Below are 17711 nucleotides of genomic sequence, written 5' to 3'. Positions count from 1 at the left end.
GTTTAACACAAATTAGGTGTACTTAGCCCGGCCTTGCAGCCTTTTGAACACATCACTGTTCAAAGCTATACAAAGACAAGACAACTCACACTCCATCATCAAGTCTGCAGACACTCCAACAGGTTCATACAGAGCAGTGTCAAAGCCAGGGTCTAAACAAGTGTAACAAACACAACGCTAGTACAGATACTAAATGTGTTTACATGAAAAGAGTATGACCGCCTGCAACCGGTCCTCATGCACAATTTATCGTGTGTCTGTTTGCATTTTTTGCGATGCCAAACATAATATGGCAGTGGCGGCGGCTCGAGGAGGAAACAAAGATGCGGGGGCATGCAGGGGAGAGAGACGGGCTACAAGCTTCCTATGCATTGTTTCATTGCTGCTGATAATATATAAATGCATGCAGACATGGATGCTGCTCGTAAATGAATAAACACATACATCAATTTCAAAATCTAACACATTTGAAATTCAAATGCAACTGCGCCTTTTTTTGTTATTCCTCTTTTTACGATATGTCTCATTTCGCGTGCAGAGATATAAAAGTAGGGGGGGAAATTAGAGGGATGGAAGAGAACAAATGCTGTATGGAATTTGAGATTATGTATTTGGTTTGTGTGTTTCCCTCCTGTTTAAATCAAACACGGGGGGGGGGGGGGGGGGGGGGCGCATAGCCCTGGGCTTGTTGCTGGTGACAGTTTCAGTGTTTCTAGACTCCTCCTTTTTCTTTTTCAACGACGGTCCTGAATTGAGAAGCGGGGTGGAACGGGGTGTAGGCCTCTGGCGGAGGGTGAATTAAATAGTCACTCTCTCTCCTTCTCTCTCTCGTTGCACTTTCTCTTTTTTTCAGTGGCGTTTAAAATCAATTCATTCAGTGGACTGCTGACACAGCCCGGCCCAGAGAGCCCAGGATTTATGGCTCCCTCTAATGGGCATGCTCTGAACCAAAGCCCTGCCGTCAGCACAATCCTGCCAGCCACCCGTCCGCCCCACTCCCTCACTCCATCTCGCTTTTAAAGACGCAGGCACCCCTCCTCTTCCTCCCTCTGCTCCTCCTCCCCCCCTTTCCCCTCATCACCCCCCCGAGCTGGTACGGAGGGGTTTAAAAGCCTTAAATAATGTAGATATCACAATTTACCACAACACAACAAAAAGGGGACTAAATACAACCTTTAATCATTAAACGTTGTGGTGTTAAACGCTTTCTTGTAACGCTGTGACTGATATCTGGTGAATTTCCCTGGCCTTGTCCACAGAAAGCTTTTCAAACAAGTGGTGCTTCAAAGAGCAGTGACTATTATATCTCCATCTGTTCTGATATCTATTAATACCTGCACTATTTACCATAACAGCATAGGGTTTATTTTAAGGATGAACAGACACTATATAATGCTGTCAATTTCACTTTGAAACTCGCATTAAGTGTTAAATATTATCTAGATATTCTTACAGTGGTGCTTAACTGAGCAATGTATAATATCTCTTTGTAATCATTCACAACATATTTTTTCCAGGAAGAATTGGAACTGTTTGTCAAGTTGAAACTGAAATTGAAAGTATTTTTCCGCGCTGTGGGCAGACATTCTGTGCTAAATGTTTTCTTATGATTATTAAAATCCGGGGCTAACAAGTGGTGCTTCCAAGAGCAGCATATAATGTCTCTATCCATTACCTTGTCTGACTAGTGGAGCTTCCTAAGGTTTTCGTAGTGTATATATATATTCATATATTCATAACCAAGTCTAATGTCACAGGATCTGAAACAATTTATGGCTCGAGAAAAAACGTGATTGAAAACACTCGCCAGTGTAAAGATATATAAAAAGGATCATGGCCTGAATTGCGATGACAACATGAAGTCACTGCTGCGCGACACTTTGAGGGAGTTAGCGAGTCTCTCTGTGTGACTGAGTGTGTTCCTGGATTGTATTTATGTCTGTTTACACTCCGCCGCTGTTGACCCTGTTGTACCCTCAGGCAACCCGGCAATTTGCAGACAAATACAGACCTTTGCTTCAGCCCCGGAGCCTCTAACGCACATCCTTATCCATATTCCTGCTCCGCTCCGCAGCTTGTCAAGGCGTTATGGGCCCTGAATTAGCCTCCCATTACAGCAAGGCTCCAGCTCCCCCCTAAAATTAACTATAACTGACCATTTGGCGTGGCTTCATTATAAAGCCATGCATGTAAAATCAAGTCATGTTCCCTGGCCGTCACATCCAATTTCAAAATACAACCCCCCCAACCCCCACAGTATCCCCATATTTCTCTCTTACTTAAGTTCAACCTTCTCCTTGTTTCATAAAATATGATCTGATTAAAATAGATTACACACCTTGTTAGCAGAGCGTTTCATATATCGTGGCCTTGTTCTCTGGCCTATTTGTTTAATAAGCTCTGCTACATCAGTGTTCCTTTTAAGTGAACATACTCCCCTGCAGCAAAGGTTAAGATCAATACCTATACCTGTATTAAAAAAAAGAGAACAAAGGAATTACTGCCAAGGATATTTCTCCTTCTAAGGAAAAATAGGAGAGATAATCAGCAACAATAGTAGGAGGAGATCCTAAACAGGAAGCAGCGTTTATGTGCTGACCTGTGGGGAGAGCTACAGGTCAGCTGTGAAAAAATTCAGCACCGATTAGAAGCTCGGACTAAAGCTTTCCCAATGTCTCCAACACTAGGTTATGCAAATAGGATATTATAAACAGAGAAGAAAGGCAGAGTCTTTGAGGGTAAATTAATGCATTATACTCGTCACCTCATCAGCTGACTGATGGAAGACTTCTCATGTAATTGCTGATGAGGCGGGGGGGAACTTCTACTGTACCTCTCACATGTGGGAATAATACCGGGTCGTATCGCCTTACAATGAAAACAATACTCCCCCATTTGCCGTACAAGTAAGAGGGTAAAATGTAATACTGTGCTTGAGGAATGCAATTATCATTTAGCGAGTCCGTGAGCTGTGTTTGACAGGGCCTGAACTGCGGGAAAAACTCATTTTCATTTTTCTTATTATATCATGATTATATAAACATTCTTAACCAGTGGCCACAGCAGCAGCAAATTATTGCAAATTATCCCCATATTGCCAGTTTTTAGCGGAGGCAAATGAACAAGCACTAGAACTCCAGTGTTTATTCCATAAATCAGCCGAATGCTGCACCTGTTGAGAATGTAAATAGCTGAGGCTATTTGATTAAACTCTTACATCAACACATTTGAAGAGCCATTTCTCTTTTTGGGTTGTTTATTATTCGTTTTTCTTCCCAGCATTAAGTTCTCTCCTCCTACACCCCCGCTGCAAGTGTAGTTTCAATGGGTGGTGACGGGGGAAACATAACACCCACCAGCTATACGTGGGGGCACGGGAGGTCCATCATTACCAAGCCACAGTGGTGATCACGGCAATAATATAGAACTATAACTGAGCAATTAGACTAATGGAAAACGTCCCTATTTCTCCCGGTGTGCGGTAGCTAGATGCGGCGCTTGCCCCGTGGGCCCCCCCCCCCCCCCAGGAGATGGGGCTGGAGATGTGAAGTGGAGAGGAGGTAATGGCGGGGGCCCATTGATCCTCACTGCCACCTGCTATATGGCTCCATGGAGGATGGGCGGGGAAGCAGAGGACTCTATCTGGGGAGAGATCAGGCCGGCTCCTGGGCTCTCAGGCATATGGATAAGAGTCTTTCTCTAGTCTTCCGCTACTTAACCAGCACACATTAGCAGAATATGGCCGAATAGGGGGAGAGTAAGGCGTGCATACATACAGGATTTATTACAGTGAGGGTGCATCCGCAGCGAGAGGGCGTGAAGCCGTTTCCTAAGACTCGTGAGCGCTTGGCTTCTCGTGCAGAGCCAGGTGAGAACAGGAGCACTCAAACAGCCAAACTGTCTCACTTCCAAATGTGTGTGAGTGGACATGGAATTGAAAACATCTAGAAAAGGACAAAATAGAATGCCCTACTAAGAAGAACCACAGCATCAGTTGTTTATATGCCCATAAACAACTTATTGTTATGTTTAACTGACAAAAGCCTCTAGCCCTCGAGTGAATGATGACCTTTGGATGTCAAGAGCAAAGGCTGAAGAAGCAGGGCGTTGGGTTGGTGGATGGAAGAGTCCTCAAAGGAGTGAAAATATACTTTAAAGAATGTTTAAGGTTTGCAACACACAACATAACTGCTGTTTGTACCTTACATTGCCAACAAAATTGATGGTGTACTGACACACCCTGAAGTACACCTCAACATCACTCCAGTGTAGCGAGAAGTCACTGGAGATCAGAACAAGTAAACTCTTTAGTTTACTAGAAATCAAACGTGGGTTTATTTTGTTATCAAAATATTATACAACGAACTATGAATGTCCCTGACTCTTAATAAGTGTAATGTATGCCTAACCCTGACCAAGCCTTACTACTACTACTACTACTACTACTACTACTACTACTACTACTACTACTACTACTACTACTACTACTACTACTACTACTAATGGGGTTTATAATCACAATAAAGCAATATGAGTTGTGTTGTTTTGAAAGGAACAGACACTCTTATCCTGGTGATAAGGGCATTAGATTAGATCCGTTTTACGATTTAAGTCATTTTCAAACCCTAACCCTAACCCCTGAACCTAGCGCTAACCCTAACTAAAAACAAAGTTTCCAATGGCCTTGATGTCCAAAACAATGACCAAACTAGGTTTTAAAGTGAAATGATGGAGAAAGCAGGCAAGGCCATGCAGTTGCAGGTCTAGATGGATTGTATATCTAGATTTGGCTTTAAATAGTTGTTGAATAAGTTTCAAGAAACAGGAATTCCCAAACATATAACTTTGATTGGATTGTTCTCCGGATATTTCTCAGATCCTGATAGAAAATTCAACATATCAAGCTTGGTTTCAGTGAAGTTTGGATCAATACAACCGGGGTAGCTTTTCCACCAGTCCCAACAAAACAAACCTAAAGTAGGAGTGGGAGAAACTTCAAACACAGACAGGACCTACAGAGCACAACACACGGACATGAGGGTTTAAAGGGGGTTTCTGAGAGACTGACCTGCCCAGCTGGGGGTCTCCATGTACAGGTAAAGCCGGTCGGGCTGAAGCTGGGTCACTCTACTCGCTGCTGCTGCCACAGGTGCTGACGAACCCTGCAGGAAGACAAAGAAATACATTGTGTCTTAAAACACAGACAAGTGTAGAAAGAGGTGAAGTGTGAGGATAATAAGAACCCACTGACAGAGTGAGGAACAGCTTCTTTCCTAGAGCTGTGGTGTCCAATGCAACTTCCCTATTCAACCACAGAACACTTTACAATGATGGTGAGCACACACACTCAGAGACGAAGTAATGTGACACTCACAAAAACACACATCCCAGACCCTCAATCAATTAATATAAAGATACATTCATCTGCTTTTTTTAGCATCTATTTATTAACACCCAACCACAATCTGTAACTGTTGTACCTTTACCTGTACATAACCTTCAATTTGTTTTATTCTCTCTGCTGATTTTACTGCTTAATTTATTTCTCTCTATTTTAAACAACACAGAGAGAAGAAGAAAAAAAGACATTGTACATGATGACAATAAAAACATCTGATTCTAGTTAGTTTGTTTGTTAGTTCATTTCAATAAAAACAAATATGCCCTTAAAATAAACAAGACGCCATGTTGTAGTACATATTGCTTTTAAAAGTATCAAACCTGGCAACCACCCTATATCTGGTGTTTGCTGAGTACATGTAGAGCGAAATATTCTTTAAAGCTGTTTTCAAAACACTTGTACTCCTCTTAAATATGTGAAAAAATGTATCTCCAACTATAGCAATGTGAAAGGTTATAATGTTGTTTTTTTTACGTTACGCACCAGGTTTTATTATACACATTTAGACAGGTGTTATTGCATTTAAGTAATAACATTATCTGCCGGTGATGTTATTAGTTTGGTCAGAGTGACTAATTGTGTGGCTGATTGTGTCTGAATGTGCATTTGCATCAATGTCTGCAAGCATTCAATCTTGTGAGCGAGCATTACGGCCCACATATACGTCTGTCGGGCAGCACATACAGCAGCATGCCTCCGCCTCAGTGTGCGGTGGCTGCTTTTTCTGCTGACTTGTCTATCCTCGCAGGCCTCGGGTTGGCTGTTGCCCAGAAGCCCAGCCGGTGAACCGCAGAGAAAGCGCATTGATTTCATCCCAGCAGAAATCCCTTCTCCCGGTGCACGCCTTCCTACCCCGCCCCGCACCTGATTAAGCATTTGCAGGGAGCCATGCCAACACAATTTGTCATTTATCAAAAGTAATTAAAAGCAATTTCTTTTCTCTTGTTGATTGGGAATTGACTAATTGTTGAGGCTGTGAAAACGAGGGAATAAATAAAACAGGGAAAGATGAATTTTACATAAACTCAGAGGAAAACATTAATGCTGTAAAATGAGCGCCAGACATCTGGCTCTGTGATTTCTCTCTACATGATTATGACTGCGAAACCGAAACAGTTGTTTAGCGCATTCTGATATACTACCCATAGGCAGTAAATAATATATTAGAAACAGTGTATTGACTAGCCGACTTAAAAGGCTGTTTTCACTTCATGTTGTGTGAACACAAGAGTGGGAGGAAAATACAAACACTGGTTGGTTACTTGTTAACACAAAATGAAAAACGCTGCTCCCACTTGTGCCAAAGGAGATATTTGAGCCAGTAAACACCACGTTTTCAGCATGAGAGGAAAAACAATAAGAAGGAAGGGAAAGAAAAGAGAGGCAGAGGATCTAAAGCCATCCTCCTGCAGAGGTTACAGTACGTCTCTCCAATGAAACCAAGCATTGCCGTTTCAACATTATCGGTAACAACCTCTGAATGCACCATTACCTTCTATAAGGGCAGAATGAAATGTCAGAATTGATTCGAGAGGGGAGGGTTGAGATATAAGTGGGCAGCTAAGGTGGCCATTTTGTTTCAGTGGCCCTTTATTTGGTGTCCCTGGATCATTAGCAGACAGCAAAAAGGGAGCTGGAAGAACATGAAGGAGGAGTGGGCGGCCGTCACGCGTGTCTCTAGTGACAGCGAGTGAAATGGATACAGAAAACGACACCACACACAAGCAGAAAAAGCAAGAAATCAAAGAAGAAGAAAAAAAGGAGGCACAGGGAAACGCCAGAGGAGTCGTTTAAATTTCCCACCACTTTGTAAATAACTTTAGCTGCACAAATACCTGGCTACGCTCTCAGCGGATGAAAAATACTTGAGCCAACAATTTATTCTCTGCCAACAAATGGAGCCGTTGCTTCAATGAGACAATTTGAATATCCCTTTGAAGGCTGCAGATGGACAAGCAATACTATCATTGCCTGGGAACACATAAATAATTGGCCAACAGTGGGAGAATCCTCCATTCTCTGCTGAGGCACAGCCCAGCTTTGGAATATCTAATTGAACCGCTCACTCTCCTGCCTTTTGTTTACATTCCCATTCATCATAAAAAACTCAATTACTTATGTTCCCTAACATGTATGGTTATTAATGCGGTAATTATGCTCCTCTCCGCTAATCTTTCGCCTTGCAATTTGGGTGATATATGTCGGAACAACAACCCCTGCAAGTGAATGCTGAATTAGGAATCCATGTGCAATAACACACCTTCTCCTGGGAGCCATCTGACGAAGAGAGAAAGCTTGTCATGGTTTGTCTATACATGGGGATTTATTCCAGCTCAGTGAGCATGTGTTATTATATACTGTCTTAGTTCGACATGCATTTCCAAGCAGAAAGTTGACTAATCAAAGATCGCTTTCGAAAGAACAGATGTAGCCGGTGAAAGCTGACAAGAACAACGGAGGAAAAATGGCCAAGAAACAAGGCAAAGTACCTCTGGCCGGCTCTTCTTATTCTTCTTGTGAAAGGCTGTAGGTATGACAGCTTTAGAGGTATGAAATAATGTCGGTGTGATCCTTGAGGAGCCCCTGCAGAGAGGCTGAGAGGGTCCTGTACTGCCTCGAGCAATGAGTGTTCTTCAAGGCTTTTCCTCAGAGCACTTTTACAAGAGCACAAATTAGGTGTAAGGAATGCCTGTGTCGGCGGGCGCACCCTGCCAGCACACAGAGAAAAAGAGAGGTAAAAAAAAAAGAAGGGGCAGAAACTTGGATGACAGTGAAGAAACGGAGGGCGTCGTAAAGTGCGGAAAATAAGCTCTCACTTTCAAACGTTTACGGCGGCTCAAATATCTGATGATACCTCTCATAGCTTTTAATCTTTAATGTGAAAAATTAATCATCCCATTCATTATTTTAATAGCTGTCATTTTTCTCTCCCCAAAGTGATGATTTATAACCATTAAGACCTGCGTAGGCTTGTGTGAGAGGGATTTATCGTAATGTTTGCACCAGGTAGCCTCCAACCATATTTCATTACTCTGACAAGCCATTAAAATGCCCTGATGATTAAACAACAGCTCTGAGGTCAGTGTGTATGGCTGTTTCTTTACCCAAGCCGGAGTGAGCGGCGCAGCCATGCAGACGGGGACCCGTAGCCGAACAAAGCCCTTTCCCCCCCGGTTCCCTCCAGACCGGAGACGGTAGTTATGGATCTGTATCTGTTGTGCTGTGCGAGAGCGACGGGGGCGGATGAGAATAATGTACATGCACAGAAGCTACAATGAAATTAAGTTAAGAATGGGGCTATTATGTCTTTCTATCCTCAGAGGTTTGACACCATGATAGCTGTGCTCTTAAAGGAAAAACTCAGATTCCATTCAGAGGATCCATCCATCTGCCGCGCTAACTGTGCTCCACAAGTTATTTTGTGACCATGTATTGCCATGTATCCCTCTGGTCTGCACATTTGTCTTCTATACTTCTATTTCAGTTATTGATTTGCTGATTCTAACAGGCAGGGGCGTGTCGAGCACATCTCGGGGTCGAGGGGCATCACTGTCACAGGATAAACCCGAAAGTTCCACCGTTACTTCTTTGCAGTTAAATAATTAGGAGAAACCTGTTGCTGTAAGCTGCTCCCACACATTCCGATAACATTATTTTGACATTTTAATCAGTTGGATCGTTGTAGGGTCTTAAAATGTTTTAAATGGTGGCCAAACCACATTTTTTTGAAAGCTGAAATGCTCTGTAATGACAGGCGTGAATGTGTATTCTCGTTATTCAATGTAAATAAATTGCTAGATAGACAGGGTTTATCTACATGTAGTCCCCTTTATTACTGCAGGGACACAACACAAATATCTCAACACTGCCCACCAATTGTTACATTTGTTCCTGCAGTCTGTTATATAGGTTTTTGTGCATGTAAATGGTCTGCAAAGACTCCAATTCTAAAGTGTATCTCCCACACTCCCACCCCTCGGCCTGAAACGCCTCCATTGGACTCCTTTGTTTACTTTTTCGAACAAAGTGACATTATGGCTAGTGCTCCAACACATTGTATATGTGATGGAGGCTAAGGGGCAGGACATTTTCGACAAATCTCTAAGCGGGTAACCAATCACAAAAGAGCCATCCAGCTAACCAATCAGACTCGGCTGGAATGGGATGTGACATAATGCGTACATAAATAAAGCGTATATAATGCAACAGTAGATGCACAAAATACAAATTTGAACCTGGAAATTGGCCTAATAAGTTATCTTAAGGCTTTGAATATGCAGTGCATCCATTCTAAAAGTGAGTAATTTCCCTAATCAAAGGTGCCAGCGAAGCGGGCCAAAAATGCTTGAACTAACAAGAAGGCGCTTCCAGTAAAAAAGCAAATTAGAAGAAAGAAAAATGTTGTAACAACAAATACATAGCTGTCTCTTTGTGGATTTAAATAGATAGTGACATTCCAATGTCAAAGTTTGATTGACATACACATTTTTACAATTGCGGTGGATAAAAAAAAGTTGAAGTACATGGGATTTTTGGAAACTACAAAAAGATCGCAAACTATGCTCAAGTGTGATATTACATTTGGAGATAGCTACTTTGTTTGCTGCTGCGATGCATTTTGGTAGCATTGCTGTTCAAACTCAGTCTAACATGGCAGTCAATGAAAGAAGGCATTCATTTGCCATTCTAAGGGAGTCATACCAAAACATCACATTCCCTTTGGTGTTTTTGGACAATTGGAGGGAAACATTTATATTTCATCAAAACCATTGACTTTACCGCATTTGGCCAGTTATCTAATGGAATGAGGACGAGCAAACAAAAAAAAGAATGACTTGAAACACAAAAAACATTGTCCAGTTTTTAAATGTTGGATTTTTATGCGTGAAGGGGAATAGTTTTAGAATTCTGTGGGTTGAATTGGACAGATGTTGCCTGAGCTGTAGCAAGATAAACAGCAACGCGTGACACAAAATGGATTCCCATTGGATCCCAGTGGAGGAAGCTGATTGAACAGCAGGCCGGGGCAGCTCGGGGAGGATTTAACTCCCCTGCATGTATGTTCATGTCTAATGTCCTGAGTCCAATAGGCTGGATTGATCACCGATGCCACATCTGACAGTGTCTGACAGTGACTGACAGCGCCTGTAATTGCTATGTTTGCTCTGGGAGAAATGCAAAGCGCCATGGTGGGACCATGAGGAGGAAACAAGTCCAGCTCGGGTTATTACATCATAGTCTGTGTTGTGAGGCGCTTGATGAATTGATGTGATCAGCGCCATTTGGGCCATGATGGCATCGTGAAAAAAACACCTGCTGTGATTCCCAATAGTAGTCCACTGATATTCAACATTCAATATAATGTTGTTATCCTCACTCAATAATGGTCACGTTTATTTATCTATATAGAATGGTGCAGGAATTATTCCTAAAACCCAGGAATTATTCAAATTTGACCACTTCTGGTTTCTTTATCACAAAGTAAACACTTTTTTTGAACATCTTTTGGTTGAATGATTGTGGTGGGTTAACACAAGCTTAAGAGATGTTCAACATTTTGTTCTTTTACATCAAGTATGTCAGTAAATGGGGAAAGCTTCTATGTATCTTAAAACGACAGTTGCTAACAAATGGCTTAATGAGACTTCTGAACGCATTACACCTTTAGCGGGTGTTAGCTTAGTGGTGGTGACAAAAAGTAATTTGACTGTAGTTCCTAACGTTTTTACTAGGGCTGTCAAACGATTACAATTTTTAATCAGTTTAATCACAGCTTAAAAAATAATTAATCATGATTAATCACCATTCGAACTATGTCCAAAATATGCCATTTCTTTATGTATATTGTTGTGGGAATGGAAAGATAAATGAAAGAAGGCGGGTATATCCATTTAACATACAGTATTAATGTATGTTTATTATAACTAGGGCTGTCAGTCGATTAAAATAGTTAATCGCGATTAATCGCAAATTAATCGCACATTTCTTTATCTGTTCTAAATGTTCCTTTGAGTGATATTTTACAAGTTTTTTTTACAACAACCTCTGAGCATTACAAATATCCGCCTCAATTCAACCTGGAACCTCTCTCATACAATATAATAATATAATACAGTGTGTGTGTGTGTGTGTGTGTGTGTGTGCGTGTGTGTGTGCGTGTGCGTGTGCGTGTGTGTGTGTGTGTGTGTGTAGAGACACTGTGATGGATATTTAGAGCTATGTGTAGCACAAGGCAGCTCGAACGGGAGCTGCCTGGACGCTGCAATCATGTTGCGCGCAGCATAAAGTCAAGTGCTCGGCGCAGTTGTTGGCGAAATGTCGCCCCTCTGTTTCCATTGAAACAGCTCCTTATATCCGTTAGCGCAGCTAGCTAGCACAAGATGCTAACAACAACAATACACGTAAAGGAATTCCTGTTCTCTCTCTCTCTCGCTCGCTCGCACCACACATACACACACCCTCCCGGCTCTCCCGATGGCCAGTCGGTGCTTGCCGGTGAGCGTGGAAGTGTGGTCTGCCGCAAGCGGACGGCAGGAGCGGGGCTGTCAGCATCAGCTTGTAGATGGTATTTTAAACTCGATGCGCTCTGAAACTACGGGGCCGCCGAGGACAAAAAATACACATGCGTTAATCGCGTTAAAATAATTAGTGGCGTTAATTTTTGTTTGCGTTAACGCGTTATTAACGCGTTAACTTGACAGCCTTTACGCATACAAAATCATAAATGTGGAGTTAATATGTGGATATTATCCTGCAGCAAATGCATTATGGTGTGAGATGACCAGTGTTGGGACTAACAACACTGGTTGGTCCCAACACTGGTTACAAAGTAACGCGTTAGTGTAACGCAACTACTTTTTGCGGTAACTAATAGCGTTGCTAGTTACCTATTCCCATTGAGTAACGTCGTTATAGTTACTGTGATTTAAATGGGTGCGTTACTGCGTTACATTATGTGATGGAACTGAACCGAATCTCCCTGCGGAGAGCACAGTGATGCTGGTCTAGGTGCGGTCCTGTGGTTGGGGGAGCAGACGGGGGAGGGCGGGGAAGTTGTGACGTAGACACTGTTATATATATGGGTATGTGTGGGAGTTAGCGTCAGAGTGTGTGAGGTTGAATCCACAAGCTGTTCCTGAATCTGTGATCCTAAGAAAATAAGAGTTATTAAAGCCTAATAACTAGAAGCCTGTTTCCGACTCCATCTGTGAACGTTACTTGGTGTCAGAAGTGACTTTTCGAACGGAGGACGTCTATCCGGACGGGTGTTCGTAACTGCGTCACGGAGCTAGCAGGTAAGCTAGCGGAGATGGATAAGTTCAGCAAGATGGGAGTGAAGCAGGAAAGTAGGGATGGAGAGGAAGAAGGAGCAGGCGGGTGGTCGAAGGACATGAGTGGGGAGTTTGTGAAGGCACGAGAAGCGAGAGAGCGCCTGAGGGAGTCGGCAGTGAGGATGGCTAGAGAATGGCGCCATCTTCAGCGGCGTTTCGCGCCAAAACAGAGCGGGATGTAAACAACAATAGTGGCGCCCATCAACCGGTAGCAGCCGCCCTGTCCGTGAAGACACCCAAGTACTCGGGTAAGGCTGACTGGGAGGCTTTCCATGCCCAATTTGAACTGCTTGCACATGCAGGGGGGTGGTCAGTAGAGACTAAAGCACTACAGCTAGCTTTGTGCCTCACAGATGAGGCTCTGTCATGTCTGCTGCTGCTTAGCCCTGAGGACCGGCACAACTATGAAGCGTTAGCGGGGGCTCTGAAGAGGCGGTTTGGACAGTGTTTCCCACCAGAGCTGCTCCGGAACAAATTGAGTAACAGCTGTAGGAAGTCTGGGGAGACGCTGCGTGCGCTGGCTAACGATGTGGAGAGCCTGACGCGGCGGGCGTACGGGCACATGCCGCCCGGGGTGCAGAGTGAGCTGGCCGTGATCAGTTCATCAGGGCTCTCCTCCCGGTGGACTTGAGCGTAGAAGTACAGCTGCAGCATCCGCAGTCCTTGCAGCCGGCCTTGGAGATGGCTGTGGAGAGGGAGGATGTGTGGAGTGTAGCTGCGAGGAGCAACGGAGGGCCGGTACCACCGGCTGTGAAGAGCTGCAGGGAGGAGAAGCCTGCATGGGTTACCGAGATGACGGAAATGATAAGGGCTGTTTCTTTGCAGCCAACACGCGGAACAAATACCAGGGTCTGCTGGGGGTGTGGTCAGCCGGGACATTTGGCCAGAGACTGCCCCAAGGCACGCCGGACCCAGGGAAACGACGGGGGGTCCGCATAAAGGGGGAAGATGCGGAGGCAAGCCCGAAAACTCCTCAACCAAACCACCGTTTTATTGTCATCAACACAGACATCAGAGGAAGGAGCCCGGCAGCACAGCAGGGGGAGTCAGACGCTACGCCTTCCTGATGAAGATGACGGCACCGGCTTGGAGCCTGTCATCGCGGTGGGCCGTGCTGGTGGTGGAGATTCCTGTTATGTCCCTGTCGCTGTGGAAGGGGTGCCCTGCACTGCACTGGTGGACACAGGCTCTACAGTAACCCTAGTGAGACCAGAGGTGTTGCCCAGTGGGACTATGTTGGAGCAGACAGCGGTGCGTCTCCGCACAGTCACAGGAGAGCTGGCGCCTATGAAATGAAGAGGCATGCTGACTGTGTCGGTGGGTGGGGTTGAAGTGCAGCACCCCGTGTGGATAGCGGAGGTACAGGACCCGTGTATTCTGGGTCTGGACCTTTTGAGGGCGTCTGGCTGCCATCTGGATTTTCTAGCAGGCACAGTGAGTTTCCATGGGGGACGGTGATCACTATGACCCGTATCCACGTCCCTGCTGAACCTGTGGGGAGACCCCCTGCACACACTGTGAGTACTCTAGGAACGGAGGAAAATCCTCCCTCCTTTCCCGTATCCACGGTGACGCCCACTCAGGACAGTTCCGCACAGTTCACCCGCGGAGGGTGTCACCCGATCGCAGCCTCCCCTCAGTTACCCCAGGCTGGGGTGGAAGAGGTTCCGTCTGCAGTATTGGAGGTGTGGAGGAAGAACTGTGGCGGCCTAAATCCCGAGCAGCAGGAGCAATTGTGGCAGCTGCTGCTGCTAGAGTTCCAGGGCAGTTTTGCCATGAAGGAGGAGGAGGTGGGCTGAACGCATCTGGTAGAACACGAGATTGATACGGGGGACGCGCTTCCCATCAAGTGTCGCCCGCGCCGTCTTCCCCTAGCTCGTCAGCAGGCTTGCGACGAGGCAGTGCAAAGCATGCTGCGGGCAGACATCATCGAGCCCTCCGACAGTTCCGGTAGTCATGGTCCCGAAGAAGACAGGTGGCTGGCGGCTGTGCCCAGACTACAGAACGGGTTTACTAAGAAGGATTCATACCCCCTTCCCCGCATCGATGAGTCCCTGGACCTGGTCGCAGGGTCGCCATGGTTCTCTTCCTTGGATCTCCGCAGTGGGTATTACCAAGTTCCTCTGGCCCCAGAGGCTAGACCAAAAACAGCTTTCTGTACCGGCCGGGGACTATGGCAGTTCAAGGTCCTCAGTTTTGGGCTTTGTAATGCCCCGGCCACTTTTGAGCGGTTGATGGACAGGGTGCTGTCGGAGATTCCCCGCCAGCAGTGCTTGGTTTACCTGGACGACATCCTGGTGCATGGCAGCTCGTTCGAGGCATCCCTGGGATCGCTACGGGTGGTGCTGGAAAGGATCAGAGCCGCTGGTTTGAAGCTACATCCAGATAAGTGTCATTTCATGCAGAGAGAGGTCACTTTCCTGGGCCACAAAGTGGGGGATGAGGGCATCGGCACCCTGCAAGAGAAAGTGCAGGCGGTAGCGGGTTGGCCAAATCCTCGCAACCAGAAACAGCTGAAGAGCTTCCTGGGCCTGGCTTCGTACTACAGGAAGTTTGTACGGGGTTTTGCTTGCACGGCTGCACCCCTGTTCCAACTGCTGTAGAAGGACAGGGATTTCCTGTGGTCTGAGCCATGTCAAGCAGCGTTTGACAGCCTTCGGCGTGCCTTGAGTGAGTCCCCGGTTCTCGCCCCAGCCATCCCCAGCCTGCCGTTCACCCTGGACACAGACGCTAGTGGAGTGGGTGTAGGTGGAGTGCTCTCCCAGACTACATCAGAGGGGGAGCGGGTGGTGGCATACTTCAGCAGGGCGTTCAACAAAGCAGAGCGACGATACTGTGTCACTCGCAGGGAACTTTTGGCAGTAGTGCTGTCCATCAGGCACTTTAAATACTACCGGTGTGGCCAGGCGTTCACGGTGAGGATGTATCACTCTGCATTACAGTGGCTCATGACGTTCAAAGAGCCCGAAGGGCAGGTCCCCAGGTGGATAGAAGAGCTCCAAGCGTTCGACTTCAGGGTGGAGCACCGGGCTGGGGTGCGCCACACAAATGCGGATGCTCTCTCCCGCTGCCCGTGTGCTGCTGGCGGATGCCACTACTGCGAGAGGAGAAAGACTCGTGAAAAGGAGTTGCTGGAGGAGGACGTCGTCTGTGCGGCACCGAGGCAAGTGGAAGAGGTTGTCTGCCGGGAGCTCCTGTCAGTGGACGGGGCAGAGTGGAAGCAACAGCAGGAGCTGGATGCTGTTCTACAGCCTGTACGGCAGTGGGTCGAGTCGCAGCAGGGGCCACCGTGGGAGGAAGTTGCCGTGCTCTCTAAAGCGACCAAGGGGCTGTGGTCGCAGTTTGAGGCTCTACGCCTGTGTCAGGGCGTGCTACAGCGGGCATGGAAGGAGCCAGCAACGGGGGAGAGGAGGTGGCAAGTGGTGGTCCCGAGGGGTCTGCAGGAGGCCTTACTCAAGGCCGTGCATGGAACGGCAGTGGGACGAGCATCTGCCCCTGTTGCTCATGGCATGTCACTCTGCAGTCCAGGATTCCTCGGCCTGTTCTCCTGCCCTCCTCATGTTGGGGAGAGAGCTGCGAATCCCTGCTGTTTTGGCATTTGGTCAGCCACCAGATTCCCTGGACACGCCTCCAGGGCCTGAGCACGCCCGGAGACTTCAGGACCGCCTTGATTCCGCTCACGCCTTTGCCCGGGATCAGCAGAAAAGTGCTGGGGTGAGACAGAAGCGGAACTATGACACCCCGACAAGAGGGCAGCATTTCCGAGCCGGGGAGCTGGTTTGGGTCTACAGCCCCAAATGCAAGAAGGGCCGGTGCCCAAAACTGGACAGCCAGTGGGTGGGGCCTTGCAGAGTACTGGAGAGGGCGGGGAAGGTGGTTTACAGGGTGCAGCTGCCATCAACGGGGAGAAAAGTGGTTCTCCACAGAGACAGGTTGGCTCCGTACCGAGGAGTCGCTTCCCCACAGGCCCAAGGAACACCGGGGCCCACAACCGGCCCTGCAACATCCTCACGCCGGTCCCTCGGCGAGCGGAACAGCAGTGCCTCATCAGGGACGGAGTGTCCCCCCATTTTCTTTCCCCTTTCCCCGCCTGGGCCGGAACCGGCCGCCCCAGTCCCCCTGCCGAGAAGGCAGTCACGACCCCCGGGTCATTTCAGAGACTTTGTGTGTTAGTAGAGTTTTTTTTAGTGAGACCCCTTATTTTTGGTAGAGGGCAAGAATGCGCCCTGGTCTCACTGAAAGGGATGGTAGTCCGCCCAGACCTTCCTAGGCAAGTACAGTGCGTGGTTGTTGTGTTTGTGCTGAGTTTTGTTTGTTCGTCGGGGGCGAGGAACTTTGTAGTGGGGGGGTAGTGTAGCGACCCTGATAGGATGCTGAGGGTGTCACTTAGGCATCCCCCGTCTCTCTGCCAATCACAGAGCTGCACAGTGATGCTGGTCTAGGTGCGGTCCTGTGGTTGGGGGAGCAGACGGGGGAGGGCGGGGAAGTTGTGACGTAGACACTGTTATATATATGGGTATGTGTGGGAGTTAGCGTCAGAGTGTGTGAGGTTGAATCCACAAGCTGTTCCTGAATCTGTGATCCTAAGAAAATAAGAGTTATTAAAGCCTAATAACTAGAAGCCTGTTTCCGACTCCATCTGTGAACGTTACACACCTAAGTAATATACATGGGGCTATAAAACTAGTCGCCAAAGACCCCACCGTCTCAACCACCGGCAGTGACCCAGATGGAGCAACACCATCTAAACAGCCAAAAAACGATTTTTTTAAATCGCCACATGTCACCCAGAGTCAACTAAACAGATTGATTGCCAGGTATGTTGTTGAGGACATGCTGCCCATCGCAACGGCCGAGTCTGTTGCCTTCAGAGAACTAGTCAGCAAAATACCAGTGAAAGCATTTCATTTGCAATGTTATTGTTATTATTTTTAAAGTAAAGTAAAGTAACTTGTTACAAGTTACTTTTATAATTTAGT

The 17711-nt window shown here is 46.6% G+C and overlaps 1 protein-coding gene across 7 annotated transcripts in view; it reads right to left on the bottom strand.

Annotated features, from left to right (window-relative positions):
* The window catches only part of LOC307017094 (RNA binding protein fox-1 homolog 3-like), a 263790-nt gene that overhangs the window by 191181 nt on the left and 54898 nt on the right, over positions 1 to 17711 (bottom strand). For all 7 annotated transcript variants that reach the window (XM_079646556.1, XM_079646552.1, XM_079646555.1 and 4 more), the window contains exon 3: positions 5069 to 5162. In XM_079646556.1, coding sequence (XP_079502682.1) covers positions 5069 to 5162 — 94 coding nt within the window. The remainder of the gene's footprint in view (positions 1 to 5068; positions 5163 to 17711) is intronic.

Source organism: Notothenia rossii, assembly GCF_949606895.1.
Source record: "Notothenia rossii genome assembly, chromosome: 8".
Taxonomy (NCBI): Eukaryota; Metazoa; Chordata; class Actinopteri; order Perciformes; family Nototheniidae; genus Notothenia; species Notothenia rossii.
The sequence above is the reverse complement of the archived record's forward strand: the minus strand, read 5'-3'. Positions and strand labels throughout refer to the sequence as shown.